Source organism: Meleagris gallopavo, chromosome 1, assembly GCF_905368555.1.
Source record: "Meleagris gallopavo chromosome 1, MGAL_WU_HG_1.1, whole genome shotgun sequence".
NCBI lineage: Eukaryota > Metazoa > Chordata > Aves > Galliformes > Phasianidae > Meleagris > Meleagris gallopavo.
The window spans coordinates 6,087,319-6,104,535 of record NC_139404.1 but is presented as its reverse complement, the minus strand read 5'-3'; the positions used below and the strand labels follow the sequence as shown (position 1 = coordinate 6,104,535).

Sequence of the window (17,217 nt, the reverse complement as noted above, 5' to 3'; positions counted from 1 at the left end):
ACAGACCTTCCCTCTAGTTCACCTTAAATCACCTTCACCACACTATTTACTTATGATTCTTCTCTGACAATTCAGGTTCACATCTGCTCATTCCACTCAAAAAACACTTCTCACTTAAATCTCTGTAAACCCTCTCCTGGCCAAAGGCAGTACAATTGCTTCATGTGGTTGATTAGTCATCAACTTCTTAAGAGATAATAAATGTTCCTTGATACCTTCCTTGGTTCTAGAAACTTGTCACTTACACAGTTTCTTCCCTTGATCATTTCCTCTTAATATTATTGCCATATCCTGAAGAGCTTAATCACTTTCTTCTTTTCTTCATTTCTTTTCCCTGCCTTCTTCTAGGAGACCTTATCTATCCACATGACTCTAATCACTGTCTTAGCACTGCACTCTTTTGTCTAATTCCATCAGTTCACAGACCTCAGTCTCAAGCACTAGAATTTCCTTAGGAACAGAAGACATAGCTATCATGAGTTGAAAGGCAGCTGTAGCACTTCCGGGCAGATATTCCATAACCAAGGTGTAGCTACTCTTACCTTCCTTGACACTTCGGCAGTTTCCTCTACAGCCTTCCTGACCTTCATGTTGTTCTCTTAAGAGCAATCTGAATGGTCTTTAGCTACAAAATTCTCATTATCTTAGTTCTTTTTTTAGCTAGTCTTAGTGACCTGAAAGTTAAGCAACTGATCTAAACATCTATCTATGGCATCTATGAATGGTGAATAAAGGAAAGTGAGTACACCCAGAGGTGGCTTTTCTGCCCACTGTTTATGCTACAAAATGAGATGCTCCTCTTTTGACAGAAGAACAATAATCTCAGGCTATCCTTACCTTCCAGAGGGATGAAATAAGGCACTTCATTCAATGACTCTTTAATAGTTTCCTTGACACAGCCACAAATTCAAATATACATCCTCTGTGCTGCACCAGTGGAATCAGCTTTTATCATTCAATTGTTATTCTGATTCACAATTTGTCTCTATACATAGAATGCTATATCTACATTAGCCTACTACACTTTCATCTTGTCCCTTATCATCAACCTTCACTTCTAAAGCTTGTGTAGGAGTCTGGCATTCTCTCCCTTTATTTATCTGTTTCTGATTGCAACTGTTCATCATTTTTTTTTTGGTCTGAAACTTAAATTGCAGGTTACATGGGGATTATGCTCCTTATCAATTTTCAAAGCACATGTCACGATGACCCTGATTTTTGTTTTAAATCTCTTGGTACCTTTGTAACCAGGATAAATATTTTTAATCATTTGACTAGCGATTTTGCTGTGTGGCAGACTGAATTTACACATGGATGTCACTGGATCCCTTCTCCCCCACCTTTTACATTTTCTCATTTCCGTTATTGTAAGATTTATGAAAAACGAGAAGCCTGGAGAGTGAAACCTTTTGTATGCAGAGTATGTGAGCTCACGGAAGAGTACTTTCAGGGATAGAGGGACTGCCCTGTCATCCTCATCATTATTTAATCTCTTGAGCATCCATTTGAGCTGGACAGGAAAGCAAATAATACCAAAGCTCATTTTCTGCAAAGAAAAGTAATTTTTCATTTTGTGAGGCAGTGTTACATAAAAGCTTATTATTCTGTATCACTACTCCAAGACTCACTTGGAATGTACCTTCTCCTTCCAATTCTACCAATGGACGGCCTTGGACAATCTTTTCACCATTCTAGTGCTCACTCTATCCTCATCTGTAATTTGACCAAAAAGTCCTCAACCATACCAGCCAAACAAAAAAGAATCAAGTTTGAACTGCACTACAAGCAATGGCCATTACGAGTCAGAAACTGGTGCACTATTGTGCCAGTTTTTGGGTAAGGGTAGAAAGAGAGAGAAAAAAAAGCTTTTGAAATACAAATATGGGGCTGAAATGACAGAGATGAGGTGATTCTTGCTTAGTAAAACTGGGCCAATGCATACAGTATGCTAAACTCGCAGGATTAATTCTGGCCTGTGATTAGGAGCATCACACAGGTAGTCACCTACTGAATCTGAACACCTCAACTTCCTCTGCCAGCACAGCACTTTTTGCTTTTAAACAGAACTCTCTCACTGATGGCAGAATATCTGGGGAAGGAAGAATGAGGAATTGCAATGTTAGTGAAACTTGACTAATGCCTAAAAGACAGAGGACTGCTCCATCCATTGGGTGTTGATCCCTCTGTTTTCCCTCAAACAAGATTGCCTCAGTTCATCATTCTAAGTTAGGTAATTGTGTCCCCTAAATCCAGATGAATGTGTAGGTAGGTAATCAAACAATAAAAAGAAACTCACAAAAAGCTAGTGTGGGAAGCAAGTTGATGAATTGAGCTGCCTGCTCAAACTAATCTACATTTTTTCATTAGTGATCACAATTGCTGCGTTTCGATTAACACAGCTTGATTTGACATTTCATCAAGATTCGTGGAGACCTCAACAATGATTTTGTCACCCCAACATACTAACTGAACTGGTTCCAGATCAATAGGGAGTCATTTTCAATTCCACTTTTCAAATTTGCTACAGCCTCAGGGACTGTTTTAACCCACTGCAGAAATACACTGGACTATATTAGTCTAAATACGAACAATTTTTTGTAAAGCATAATGAGGGACCAAAAAATATATGGGAAATGCAGAAAGAATGTTGCACCCTTTCTCTAAAGTGAATTGCTTTCCTGGTGTAGTAAGGATTTGTCTTTAGGTGAAAAACACTCAGATTGTGGTACGACTTGAATTCCAGTGCAGTAGGTACTTCTGAGTAGTGTGATAAATGCTGCTTTTGTTTGGGTACTGTGTGTTTAGATAAATTCATTCCCTTCCAAAATGGTTTAAAGCCCAACAGCTGCTCCTGAATGGCCCTTGTGTAGACAAAACCTTTGACAGACACATTTTAACAGAACGTAGATATAAAAATGTAATGATAGGCAAGCTAAGAAACATGTATTATGGTTAACAGGGAAACCTGAAAATTAAGGGATGGTGCTGTGCAAAGAGTAACAGTGCCAGTACAAAGGAGTTTTTGAAACTAAAGGGACTGTCATGACTAATTTATCATACATACAGTTGTTTTTCTATACTCTGGGAAAGAGCCGTCATTTTTCTGCAAACTCCAGTATTTTGGGTCAAATCTTCACACATTTTTCTTTCAGAGATTCTGCCCTCCTCCCATGCTCTCTTCCTGCCTTGCATTGGGATCACAGTTATTAGACTACAGTCTAACTAATTACCACTCGCTAACATTCTGTTTTCCACTCTATCAAGTCACTAAACTGGTGCACCTATGTCATTCAAAGAACATCAGCCCACCTGAGTAACCCTAGAATTTGTTTTGTAACAACACACACATCGTCTTTTCCTCCTTTGCAATCTAGCTTTCTGCTAGCTCAGAGCATTCCCTAGGAAACCTGACACTGATCAGTCGGTGCAGCCTTCAACCCTGCCCTAAGGTAAGGGGATATGCTGCCCTACCTAATGCATTGGCACCTGCCCAAAGCAGTTATAGCTGCATATCTAGACACCAACTGTCTGTAAAGTCCTGTCCTGAATTACATGTGCAAGCCATTCAAGCACTAATTGCACAATCTTGTACTTAATTCAGAAGAAAGAAATTCCTGTAATGTAGAAGTAATGGGTTAAACATAGAGCATTCTTAAGTGGCTCAGCTATACAATAGAGAATAATTAGTTATCCATAATAAGGCAGCTTAATAGTATACTAAATGACATTCCCCCACATAGGGTGTAATTAGTTTCATGTACTTGACACATTTATGCGAGATGTCAGACTGGAAGATTATTATTGTTTTTTCACATCCAATTTTTAGTTAGAACTAGTTTGCCTGTGCATCCTTCCACTCACTTGAGGATTAAGAGTCCATTATTTTGGGAATGAGATTCCAGTATGACATTTCTCACATTGCTGTTAATTTTCTTTCTTGACTCCTTTTCAATGCAGTGCATGTGGTTCTCACTATTTAATTTATTAAATTTGACATACCAAAGCACTTGCTCAGATTGGTCTGTTTGTCAATGAAGACTTTAGCAGAGATAACATTTCCAAAAGGCATGAACATCTGCAGAATGTCCTGGTCTCCAAATTCCTGGGGGAGGTGGTAAATAAAGAGGTTTGCCCCTTCTGGACCTTTAGAAAAACAAACAAATAAAAAAGTATGAAAATGGCTATTACAAGTGCTACGTTTAATCTGTTTTTCCATAGTACTTACTGAAGGTGATGGTCAGAAAGCATTTCACTTTGCAACTCCGAAGGAAGAAAAGTAAGTGGATCATCAAAGGAATAGAGCTGAAATGGAGCTCTTTAGAGCATCCTATCTTGCAAAGTGTTCACTTGATACCTCTACTACAAAAGAAGTTAAACTGCAGGCTCTTTCTTCAATTTACTCAAGTGTCTTTCAGTAAAATTAGGGTTAGGAAAGCAGGTACACAATGTATTACTCTCTCACAATACTCCAGGATCTGCACAAAGAGCCCCCTGCTGCCTTCCATTGCAGGAATTTAGGGAAACACAACCAGCTGAACTCAGATTGGAGCCTCGCAGATTTAAACTAAAAGGGCAGGAAGTTGGTGGCGATGGGAACAGAAAGGGTAAGACAAAGCAAACGTTTTGACTTGGAAATCGTGGAAGTCAGAGAGAGAAAGATGCTAAGAACTAAAGAGTTTGCCCTTTTTTAAAATACAAATACTCCTGAGAAAGCTCTATCTCCTGGAAGAAACTCTGTAAAATAATTATTTTTAATAAGTTCAAACTGAAGTTGCTGGGTTGAGATTAAAGTGGCTTTATACAAATTGAGTTTGAAAAGAAGGGTACAGGAAAGGTGCTTTTGAATATTTTTCTTGTAGCCTATGTCTGAGATATATATTATCAGTGCTATTGGTTTAAGCATGCCCCCTTGCAATAATAGTGTTATTTTTCATTTATTCTCAGCTCAGCTTTTCTTTTATAGTCATACACTGGGAATGAGCCATTAATGTGACCTATGATGCAACCAGACACGTGGCCCACCCACACAGACACTGGGAGCACAAGAGAACAAACAAGTCTGATAAAAACATGTATAAAGTAACTCACTTAAATATTCCCTTGCTTAATGGAACCTAAGTTTGTATATTATGGGATGTCTGTGGTTTCAAGATTGGAGTTAGACGCACACGCTGCATTCACGGAGTACCTTCAGCAGCAGTCACTGAAGACCAACCTCTCACAACAGAAGAACCAGGCTGCTGCCCTCTGTCAGCCTGAAGTAAAAGGCTGCAGTGTTTGCCCAACACAAGATTTAAATGGCTTATAAAACATGTTTTTTAAAAAGAAAAAAAATTTTTGTTGTTGGTGCTGGGACAAAACAGGGAAAAAGAATTTCACCTGCACCTTATTTCTTTTGACATAAAATAAATTATAATTTCAAAAAAACCTTTTTTTGTTTTTACAATATTATTTTGAAATATTACTATTTTTTAAATAGCAAGCAAAGCTTGTTCAGCAAGCAAAAGTTGTTCAACAATGGTTTACAGCGTGTGCATGAGGAAGTTCACTGTGCTTCAGCACTGAGTACCGATACCATATTTTGCTTTGGTATTTTGTTATCCTTGACCACTCTTCACCACGCCATGAGAAATCATGGTAAGAAGTAAAACAGAGTTGTCAGTAAAGATGGAATTTATTCACTTTAACTTAACTCATTACCTACAGAAACAAGGCATAACAAAACAGGCTGTTTTTAAAAAGACACTGTCAATTCAAAAAGAAAAAACAAGCCTACACTTAATAGCTCATATACTGACAAAAACAAACAGAAGAAAATCAAACTGTCCTTCAGTGAGTATCTTAGAATGACACCACATAAACAATATCTGGTGTCAAACAGTCCATTGTCACAGACCAATGTGAGTGAGATGAAGGACAAGAGCACAGAACACAACAAATTTTGGAAAAAAGAAAAAAATAAACCAACAAAAAGCTTCCATTTACTACAATCCAAGCTTTTAGCAGTAAATGAAACAACAAATTTAGAGAAAATATTCATTTTAACTCCACAGTGTCTTCATATAACAACCAGCTGTGGGAATGCCGAATTTATCTTCCTAGGAAACACCACATCCCATAACAGTGCAAGATACAATATTAAATGAGGATAAAAATCTTTCTCTTGAGGATATTACAGTGGGTTTATTTCCAAAGCTTATCTCTGGCAAGAGCAGTAGTGGGAACACAGATACAATCTTAGAAAGCATGCAATATTTTCCTGTCCTTCTAGAATTAGCTGGAATTTTGGATGAGAGAAGGGAAAGCAATGAAAACAGAAACAAAACCCCAAAATGCCTGAGTACAGGAGAATGAAAGAGGGGAAAAGGGTAACCTCATGTTACTAAACATTTAGTAATTAGTATTCATTTATTCTTAGCAGCAAACTCCTGAGGTTTGTTTTGCTCTACTGGTGCGGGGAGAGGGGCAATCACTCCCTTAAGTTGCATCCCTGCAAAACCCAGAATTAAACAAAGAACCACTCAGAGCAAAGTCAGATCTGACTCAGAAAACTTAAACCTAATCAGATTAAATCCATTTATGAAAAATGGAAACCAGTGCAGAGTGTAAGTGAGGGTCACCTGTAAAGGGATGAATTTTGCTACTGATGCCTTTTTACGCAGCAGAGCTTTTAGTGCAGAACTGTCAGTAAGGCATGGCTGGAAGGAGAGATGGTAAAAAAGAAAAGAGAACTACAATAGAGACTGAAAAAAAGGAAAAAAACACTAATCAGGGCAGGAGAAAATGTAATCTTCAAAGACAACGCTATCTGAGATCTTTCGTTGAGCCACTGTAAAGAAATAAACCCAAGGAATGGCTGTGGGAATGCCAGATTGTCTTAGAATCATAGAACCACAGAAAGATAGACTGGCTTAGGTTGGAAGGGACCTTAAAGATCATCTTGTTCCAACCCCCTGCCATGGGCTGGTTGCCTCCCACCAGCTCAGACTGCCCAGGACCCCATCCAACCTGGCCTTGAGCACCTCCAGGGATGGGAGCAGCCTGTCTGCTCAGCCTGTTCAAGCACCTCACCACTCTCAATTACCTATTATTATTATCAATTGTCCTAACACTGTCAGATTGTGTAAAAAACTGGTCTCCCTCCTGAAGGCCACAATGAGGTCTCTATTGAGCCTTCTTTTCTCCAGTGTGAACTAGCCCAGCTTCCTCAGTTTGTCTTCAAAGGAGAAATGCTCCAGTCCTCTGAGCATCCTCATGGCCTCGTCTGGACTCATTCCAACAGCTCTGTCCTTTTTGTGTTTGGGGCCCCATCAGTCCAGATGAGGCCTCATGAGGGCAGAGTAAAGGGGGCCATTCCTCTCCCTCTCCCTGCTGGCCTCCCTGCATCCTCTGTTGATGCAGCCTGGGATACTGTTGGTCTTATGGGTCTTCCAGGAAATACCGCATGCTTGGTTGAGCATGGCTTACCCTAAAATGGGCAGATGCTTACCTTCCTTCTGGCTGCCCGCGGCGCTTTGCTGCTGCAACAAGCTCTGGCTGTACAAGGTGGGCAGCGCAGCGGCAGCATACTGCTGGATTCCTGAGTAGGCCTGGGTGAGCGCGTCCATTGTGCCGGCCGTACCATTCGTCAAGCCTGTTGCGCCGAGTCCTCCGTTCAGGGCCGCCATACCTGAGAGCATTTGAGCAACTTTACAAAAAACCCAACAATAGAGAAAAGAAATTGCACTTGTTCATTAGTGCTTTCCGAAAGTTGTTGGTATTATATTGACACTGACAAAGACGGCAGTGCATGCAGCTCGGCGTGGCACCAAATGGGACTGAAAACAAAGAAACACGACTTTGGCATCAGGATCACTTCAGCACAATGGTTGCACAGCCAAACGGACTTACATGCAGTCTGCTACTGGCAAGTACTACAGCTCTGCGCCCCCCAAGCCCTCTCTGCCCATCAACCTCAACCCTTATGCTTCTTGGGGTGTCCAAGAGCAGGACCCATTCAACCTCCATCTTCGTGAGCTGGCCACTTGGGAAAAAGCATTCTGACCCACTCTCTGGACCGGTCTTTATCAACAGGGATGCTTTGCTCATACAGAGTTACCAGAGAACCCTGATTCACAGTGTTTTGAAACAACCACCCACACAGCTCCAGGCTTTCTCTCTTGGATTTCTGGTCAGAAGATAAATGGTGATGCTTTGCATTTCCATCTTCCCCTCACAGCTACTCTTGTAAGTGCAAAATGGATGAACAACAGTGCCACTGTAGTGACTGCAAGCGCTTCACCCAAACCAAGAATCTTTTACAAAGAAACAAAAGTGTTTGGTTCTAGCAATGTGTTTCTTTACTCCTCACCAGAAGCAGAGCCGCCTAATTTTTTTTCTTCAACACAATTTCACATCCTGATAAATAACAGGTTAATTTGACTGGGATGACTGCCAAGGAGGAAATTTTAGACTGGATTGATAGCTATGCATAAAATGGCATCCCTCATCCATTCGAACAGCACTGTCTGCGAAAGAACTCCTGGACTACAGCCTCTTTTCATTACTTCTGTGAATCCTCATGGCTCTGAGATGAGCCACAACAAAATTAACAAAATTAACATTGATTTTTTTCAGAAATTCCAGAAAAAATGAATTTTCCCCTTTGGCAGTCAAATGGGTAGCAAGATTCAGAAACCTGCTCATTGCCCACATTCTGACTACTGTCACATAGAGAGTAAGTGCTCAGCAGGTCTGAGAGGCCACTTCTTGTGTGTGGTTACTACTCTGTGCTCTCCATTTTTTAGGCAAACAGCTCACAAACAACTTATTAGGGCTTAATCAGGCCCCTCAAGGCACATTAAAATAGTCACCAGAAAAATGGGGCACCTGGAACCACCACTGATAGTTTCTTAGTCATTGACTGTGTCCAGTTTCTGTTGGCAAAATGACGGGTGGAGGTAACTGGTGGAGTTCTATTGGGACCCAAAAGATAGGAATATTGAAAAAAAACAAGAGGGCTTATCTTCAGAGCAGCAATAAAGGGCTTCTATGTAAATGGGAGAAAAGTAAGGAAATTAAGCAGAGGACACTTAACAGTGAATGAACAATTGAATCTATTACATTAGGAAACAATCTTCTTCAAGGAAAGTGATATAAACCTTATCACATGAGTAATTTGGAGATAGAAAGAATACTGGAGGGAATTATCCTGAATTGACAGAGGAGGATAAAGATGCTGACCTACTAGTTTTTCTTCCATCTCTCATGTAGATTCAGAAAGTGTATTCCTACGAGTCTCTGATAATCAGGACAATTGCTCAAGTGGCACCTTTCTGGCTCCACCAGAGTCTGTGCCAATTAAGAGAACTGTACTGCATAAATTATACCATTTGATATTACTATAATTTGCGTGACTAAACACTTGACAGAGATGTGATATTCTTAGCTTTGCTTAATAAAATGTCTTGCACTTTGAAGATTTCTCTTTCCCCTCCACTCCACTTCAGAGCACTGCTGTATCCTGATAGGAGATACTGGCTGCATCTATGAACAAAAATCTCTGCCAAGGCAGGGCCAGCTATTCCTTGTATAATGGTTCCAAATGTAAAACAAAACCTGCAAACCAATGTAGTTTAAGAAGCACCTTATATCTAAAAGACAGGCTATTTTGAAAATGAAGATTCAAACTAATAACGGTGATGAAGCAATAATTTGATTCTGAGCCTGACTTTAACGTACTCCGATGATTCTATACTTAATTTGTGTCATTGCTTGCATGTGTACACACAGCACTGATTGATAAAAAAAAACAAAAAAACCCCCCAAAAACAAAACTTGTATCTCTCCCTTTATTACAGTGTTGAAATAACTTGATAATAGCGGAAGCATTAGGATAACACGTTATCTTGTGTGAGTCATCAGCCTATTAGACAAACATGCTTTGTGTTGCTGTAGGCAGCATCCTCCCCCCTCTTTCACCCAGAATCAATAGCCGCTACCCACCAAATGATTTCAGATCAGCCAGCAGATAGCTCCTGCTCAGCACACTGCTTCTGGGAAGGGCACTTCTACCGCAACCACAGTCTAAATATGCTTCCCTCCTGAGCAAAGCTGCTCTGCAGAAAAGTCTCTGATATTTTTTCTCTTCTCCCTTTTCACACGTTACGAAATCTGCAAGGTCCAGCTGCAGTTACACATTTCTGCCATCTCTCTATTGTATCTGCTAATGCACCTCAGACTGATATTAAACTCTAGTCTTTTCCTCGCTTCTGTGAAATAATCACTTTGAGTCTCTCATCCACAGCATTCTACTTTTCTGAGCTACATAACACAGAAATGATAATACTTGGCGAGTCCAAAGATCTCTCAAAGTGCCTTCCAAGCACCTTCAAATCTGTCACAATTTTCCCTCCAATTTACAGATGTAAATACAGGGATAGAAAGGCTAACTGCCCTGGGTTCACATACAAATATTTTGTCATAGATGTCCAACATGCTGAATCTATGGTCTTCTTTCTTGATTACTTAAATTTACTTTCCTCAAAGAAGACAGCCTAATGTGTCATTTTTAGATGTTTCAAGCAGAAAAAAAGATGATTGGGTGAATCCCTAAATGTACAAGGGCTGCTCCGAACATAATGTCTCCTATTTTATTATGTTGCCCCATGACTTCAGAGGCAGATGTTGGTGGTTCTGCAGTAGAAGTTAAACCTTCCCACCAGTATTCCATTACATTTTGTTGCTATGTGACAGATGGCAGCAGAGGGGCAGTCTGGTGTCTGACACAGAAGCGTGTATGAAGCAAAGGTGTGGAACTGAATGCCTCTGTGCAGAAAAAAATGGCATTTACTGACATTCATTGACTTGCTGAATGTTTATGGAGATCAAACAGTGGATGTGAGCACAGTAAAGCAGTGGATGATGTAGTTCAGCAGTGGTGACAGTAACATTAAAGACAAGCCATGGTCTAGAAGGCCAAGCACAACTGTCACACTACAGAATGAAGAGTGTCTTGATCAGTTCATCTGCATGAATTGGTTATGGTTGTGACTGTTGAAAAATTGTGCTGTGTACCTGAGAATTTCATCTATCAAACAGTGTGATTGTGCTTTCTGTTTCTGCTGTAGTTCCCAAGGAAATAGATAGGAGGCATTACTTTTGGAGCAACCCATGTATGCACAACTGTTGCTGATCCTTGGAGACATCTGACTCATCATATTTCACTTTTAGTTTTATGACCTCAGATATGTTTCTACAATGCTTCTCTCTACAATGTGAGCACTACCAGTTTCCAGAGCTCAGCCGGATTTCCCCAGACCCAGCCAGGAGCCAGAAAGCAGACTGAGTCTTCTTGTGAGCTTAGCCTAGAAGACGTTCTCCCAGTGAATCTTACACACATGGACATGCTTTCAACAGAAGAACATCTCCTTCGAAACATCTGTGTAAACAAACGTGCAAGATCAATGCAACCTTCTGATTCTTTCTGGGTTTATGCTCAGCTCGACTGGTGCTTTGGTCATTCTCATTAATTCTCCAACCAAAACCACGAAAGCATATCATTGAATTCCAACTTTTCTGCATTATTATTTCAGGAACCTTCATGACAAAACAATGTTTTGCTCTTGACCACAGCATATTGTGAAACATCAGACCCAATGAACTTTGGGTTTCCTGAAGACAGAATGTGAACAACTGGATCAGAAATGGTCACTACGAAAAGCACTGGCTTATTGGTCATTAAAATAGACAGAGGAGATTGTTAGCATTGGGACAGTGCTTTGCTATCATCAGTGTGCAAGCAACTGAAACTGATAACCTGTGTTCTCCTGAAAGGAACACATGCCACAACACAGCATATGAGGAAACAGTTTCTCCTCTTTGTATCTCTCTCACAGATTAATATATTTATGTATATACATAGACAGACATATCCACATATACAGTTTTTTACATACAAGTGCTATAAACATAGAAATATTCTAGGCACGTACACATCTTGCAATCCATGAAGATTTGGGACTGAAACCATTGTTATTTGTCTATGGAAGCAATGGTGGCTTCTAACAAGCTAGAATTTAGTACCAGGTTGTGAATACATCATTAATACTTCAAATGGCACATGCAGGTAAATTCGCACACACAACACCTGAAAATTCTTGTTGAGAAAATGTGAACTCTTAGCTTGCAGCCTTGCAATAAATGCTAAAAGGAGCACAACAGAAGGATTTCCATGTGAAGAGAACAGCTCATAGGTGATTCATTCCTGCTCACTGCTGATGAAGGGAATGATATCTTGGAGTGCTCCAGTGTGCCTAGCTTCTTAGTATTTGTGGGAGGGAAGCAGTGGGATGCTATATGCTGCTCTTGATATTGTGACCTCTTGAAAATTATATAAAGCACAATGACTGTTTATCAGGGAAAGGACATTTAATGTTTTCTTACTTATGACAGTGTAATTCTCTTATTAAGAGAGCTCATAAGAGGAGATAAGTTAGCTTTTCATGCATGCCATTGTCAGTGGCTTATTTGAATAGTAAGTTAGAATAAGAAAAAAAGCTAACATTGGCATTTTGGGACCTAATATACGTACTTTCCTCCAATTGTTCTGAAGTCATCTTTGCTATAAGGTTGTTTGTGTGAAATATGCATGTCCTTGCCAGAAGCAAGATCTGTTTTACACAAGGCCCCATGCAATCACTCATCATTGCTACATGGACAGCCATTAGCCCCCTTCCTTCCCAGCTCCCAACAATGACAACCAGAGATCACAGAACAAAAGGACTGGGTGAGCAGCCAAATAACAGTAACAAAAAGGACATCATGCAGAGCATCAGAGTGAGCAAGTGATACTGAGGAGGACATCCATTCCTGGGGGCACATTATGATGGGTCATGGACCGTCAATGACTAAGTAGATTCCTTGCATTGCTAAGGAAATGCAAGGAACAACAGCAACTAAAAAAGGGGACGGGGAAATGCAGTTGAACCAATTTCTTCCATTTCAGGCAAAGGTGAAGTCCTCATAACAGATACAATAAAAAAATTCTTTTGGGAAAAACTTGACCGAGGCTAAGAACAAAGATGTTCTAACAGCTACCACAGTCTACTTAGCTTGTATGTCAGGGTTTAAGATGCCATAGGGTACATACTCATGTTCTGGTACTACAGCTGACTAACGGCACTGTTTTCTTACACTTGCCAATTAAATGCCAAAAAGTTGCCTTCATTTTAAAAACAAGTATTCTGTTCTCACATCAATTTGATAAGTACTACCAACTTTATAAAAGAACTACCTCTGTGGCAAGTGTGCCTCTCTTAGCATGACATTTCTGAATGAGGTTTTGTGCACCGATGTGGTATCTTTTCAGACTCTCAAAATGAAGGAGCCTTTCCTATGACCTAGATAACCAGATTCCCTGGTAACATTTCTTTTACCTTCCATTTGCTTGCAAGAAAAGGAATCTTTTTGCAGGGACCCAAAAGACTTCACTTTGCAGAGCAAATTATGTGAAACTTAAAGACTCCAAACTGCGTATGTAACATGAATGGAACTAGACCAGCTTGACTACTTGTGCATATAGATTAAAAATAATTGTATAATCACTTTACAATTGGCAGTTTTTGTGGCAAGATTATTGGGAAAGGCTGTCCACCACAGCAATAAATACTCACTGTTTACGGTACCTGCTAGTGCATTAATATTATTCAGTCCAACGGTGGCTCCAGCCAGTCCTTGGAGAGTACCCAAAGAAGTCAAAGAATTCATGGCTGCACCAGCTGTGGAATTAGCAGTTGATGCAGCCACTAAAAGAAAAAAAAAATAAAGAAGGCAAAATTAAAGCCATATTTTGGTTAGGTTAGTTGATCACAAAACAACTTACAATAATGTTAAATGGAACAACAAGGCTACTTGCAATAAAGAAAGAAAAAATATCAGACCGATAGACCAACTTTGTTCAAAATGTTACTGTTATGACTGTTCACGGAAAGTGTTGATGAGCCTTGAACTGCAAAGTCTGGATCATAAAATCTAGCACTGTGCTATTTGCAAACAGTAACAGTAAGATTGAGTACGGTCACTTTTTCAAAAGTTTGTCAGCCAGGGTAGCATCCCAGGGTGATCAGCTAACCAGCTGAGATATTGCTACTTTTTAAACACCATCAATGAAAAAATAGAATTCCTTGCAGCAATTTTGTCATACAACAGATTTTTGTTGCAGACCCTTCAAGTAAAATTTAAAATCTTCTGTGAGACACTACTCTCCAGTTATGGCTGCAGGACATTGTATGAACACTATTTGAATGCCGGAAGTTTACAAAAACCAAGAATTATGGGACATACACAAAAAGTAACTACTTATTGCAGGCTTTTAGTCTGGTCTATGTTTGCAACTAGTCATGTACATGTACGCCACAGATAATACTGTATGCTTCTACCAATGCTCTGCCAGAGGGAAAGCTGAGGCTCAGATAGATAAAAGGTCTCTGCTGTTATGATGTTGAGACAATTCTGAAGGTGGGAGAGAGATAAATCCATCTAAATCATATGCTTAGGCAGAGAAAGAGACTCAATCTCTTATCTCAGGAAATAAGGCACAGTAGAAATTTCTATCATTTAGGATAGGTGATATGAATTAGAAAAGTGTCCTTCACCTGTAGAAGGGCCTTGAATAGCTTGCATGAATTAAAAAATTAACTTACAGATATATGAAGTTGTATCAGGTAAATCACACAAAAGCTGAGGAAGTAATTAGTTTTTTAGCTTGTCTCTAGAGCCCCATGTTAGTTCACCAATCACAAAGACTTTCTTTTTCTTTAAAAATTGCACTCTGTTCTGAAAAATGAACATTCAAAGTCAGTGTTTTGTTGGTGATCTACTGCATACACATCATGTCTACACCATGTTTTTTTGCTCCTACCATTAAGTAGCTGGGAAATGGTTAAGATCACTTCTATCTTGATGCTCTTTTGGATTGCTGAACACATCAGAATACTCAGTGAACCCCCAAGAAAGTGGAGTACCTACAGTTTGCAGCATCCAGGAAGGAAAAAGAAGCTGAGGCTAAATTTTCAAACTCTGTAGGTAAACTTCAAGGGCCTAAACTACAAAGAATTCATCTTTACAACCCCAAGACCCACCAAAGACAAGCCTGACTTTGGAGCATTCCTTGTCCCTACTTTCACTACATCTGCAATGTTCTCTTGAATAATTTTATATGTTGCAGATGGAAGCAGACTGGTTGATGAATCACTTTCTGCAAAGCAATAAACCAATAATGTCTTTGATTAAAAAAAACCTTAATCCAAGAAACAAGTGAGAAAACTCTTTTGTTGGATAATGCGAACACCAGCAGAGAAGAGAGAAAAAATCAAAGTGGATGAATGTCAGTGAATTCCCTATGACCAACACAGCTCTGTGTTTCTGTTCATGTTCATTATCAGATCATTTAAATGAAGCACTTAAATCTGAAGGATCTGACTGGTTATGACTGGGCTGAATTCCATCCATTTCTCTTTCAGAGGATTATATTACTCTTTTCTCTTGATGAAACACATATATTTAAGAAATGAGAGAAATGGGGGCTAGGAAATTGTTTGCCTAAAATTACATTAAAGCTCTTGGGGGCAAATAACTCCTGTGAGTGAGAGCCATACGCTTATGGATTGTCAACACATCTGTTGGAGAAGGCAGAAAAATCTGATTAAATCCTCTTGTGTAGCCCAGAGCTCATCGTGGTGGTTCTTATCAGGCTCACTGCTCATACATGTGTCTTGAGGATGGCCAATATCTGGGGCCAACATTTCTTTTTTTCTTTCATTCTTTCCAAGTTTCTCTATTCCATCAGACAAACACAGAGCAGGTGTCTCAGCAACTCTCCCATTTGAAGTTGCAATGCAGATTGTCTAGCTTGCCTAAATAATGACTTGGCACATAATCAATGTAAAATACTAGCTGGAGCATTGAAGAACCTCAGAAATCAGCATTTTGTTGTTGTGGCTATTTCTTCTGCTTAGCAGCTATCTGTCTCACAGATCCACTGGTACAATGTTTTTTTTTCCTCTTTGGCCTATTATTTTTTTGAGGAATAAGAAACTGAACAAATTGTGTGGTTTCCATTATCTTATTGAACATGGGCTGAACAGAAATAAAAGGAGCTCCATTAGGGCACTTGTAAGCGATCCAGCAACTTGTTGGATGAGATATCCTGGGAGACTACACACCTTCTCCTCTTTTACTGCATCCTATGCATATGAAATGAAGACAATGATGAGCTAAGACATTATTATGAATGGGACCAAGACTTAGAGAGAGCTGAAAATCTGTCACAAAATGCTGCAAAATCAATAGTTGAAGTAATGGTATTCTTTGTCCTCAAAAAACTTATAGGGAGATGAAACAAAGTCTTCAAGACTTTGAAAGTCTTACAAGAGACATGTGGAGGCTTAGGCCAGCTGAAAGTTTTTACCTTATGAACTCCCAGAATATGTTGAAAATCATCTGAAGACGAGGACTATGCCTTTCTGGTCTTTTGCCCTTTTCTACTTACTTTCAACTAAAAGTTTTAATGTCTACTGAACCAAAGGGGAAAAAAAAGAAAAATTACATGCCTTGTGGTAACGGTAGATGATTGCACTATTTCTGGGGGAACCTGTATATTTCTCTCATGTCAGCAAAGCTCCTGGGCTCCCAGAACTTGCTCAGAGTAATGGCAAAGGAAGTATGATGCACTGCTGGAACAGCATTATTCTATATTTATGGCTTTTAGTTTTCTACATGACAAACACAGATTGGATACCTACAGAATTTATAAATTCATTTTTACCAGGCTCTCCTGGCACCATGTAAATTAAAGGAAAACATTTCACAGCTCTCTCCATCCTCAACACCACCACATGGCTGATCTGAATCGAATCACTTCACAGTGGTGCTTAATTAAGAATAGGTATCTCTCTAGCTACACAGGCAGCTTGATGTACGGAGCTGTAATGCTGCCAGGAATCACCCTCTTTGTGCTACTGATGCACCACTATTAAGTGCAACAGTGAGGAAAATCAAAACACACAAAAAAGTGCAAATCATAGAATACCCTGAGTTGGAAGGGACCCACAAGGATCATCAAGTCCAATTTCTATGTCTTAGGCTTCTGGAGACCCTCTGTTTTCCAACATTTGGTATATTATTTTTCTCTTTATACTGGCAATTTTATAGTTGTTCCTTAGACCTACATATGGCAGG

At 39.7% G+C, this 17,217-nt stretch overlaps 1 protein-coding gene across 16 annotated transcripts in view; it reads right to left on the bottom strand.

Annotated features, from left to right (window-relative positions):
* Window positions 1–17,217, bottom strand: part of CELF2 (CUGBP Elav-like family member 2) — a 370,306-nt gene that overhangs the window by 7,000 nt on the left and 346,089 nt on the right. For 12 of the 16 annotated variants that reach the window (XM_085215689.1, XM_085215679.1, XM_010720047.4 and 9 more), the window contains 3 exons: window positions 13,665–13,784; window positions 7,490–7,687; window positions 4,000–4,143 (listed from right to left, as the gene is read on the bottom strand). In XM_085215689.1, coding sequence (XP_085071815.1) covers window positions 4,000–4,143; window positions 7,490–7,687; window positions 13,665–13,784 — 462 coding nt within the window. Of the gene's footprint in view, window positions 1–3,999; window positions 4,144–7,489; window positions 7,688–13,652; window positions 13,785–17,217 lie in introns of all 16 variants that reach the window. The other 4 variants (XM_010719703.4, XM_010719519.4, XM_010719765.4 and 1 more) reach the window with 2 other exon arrangements.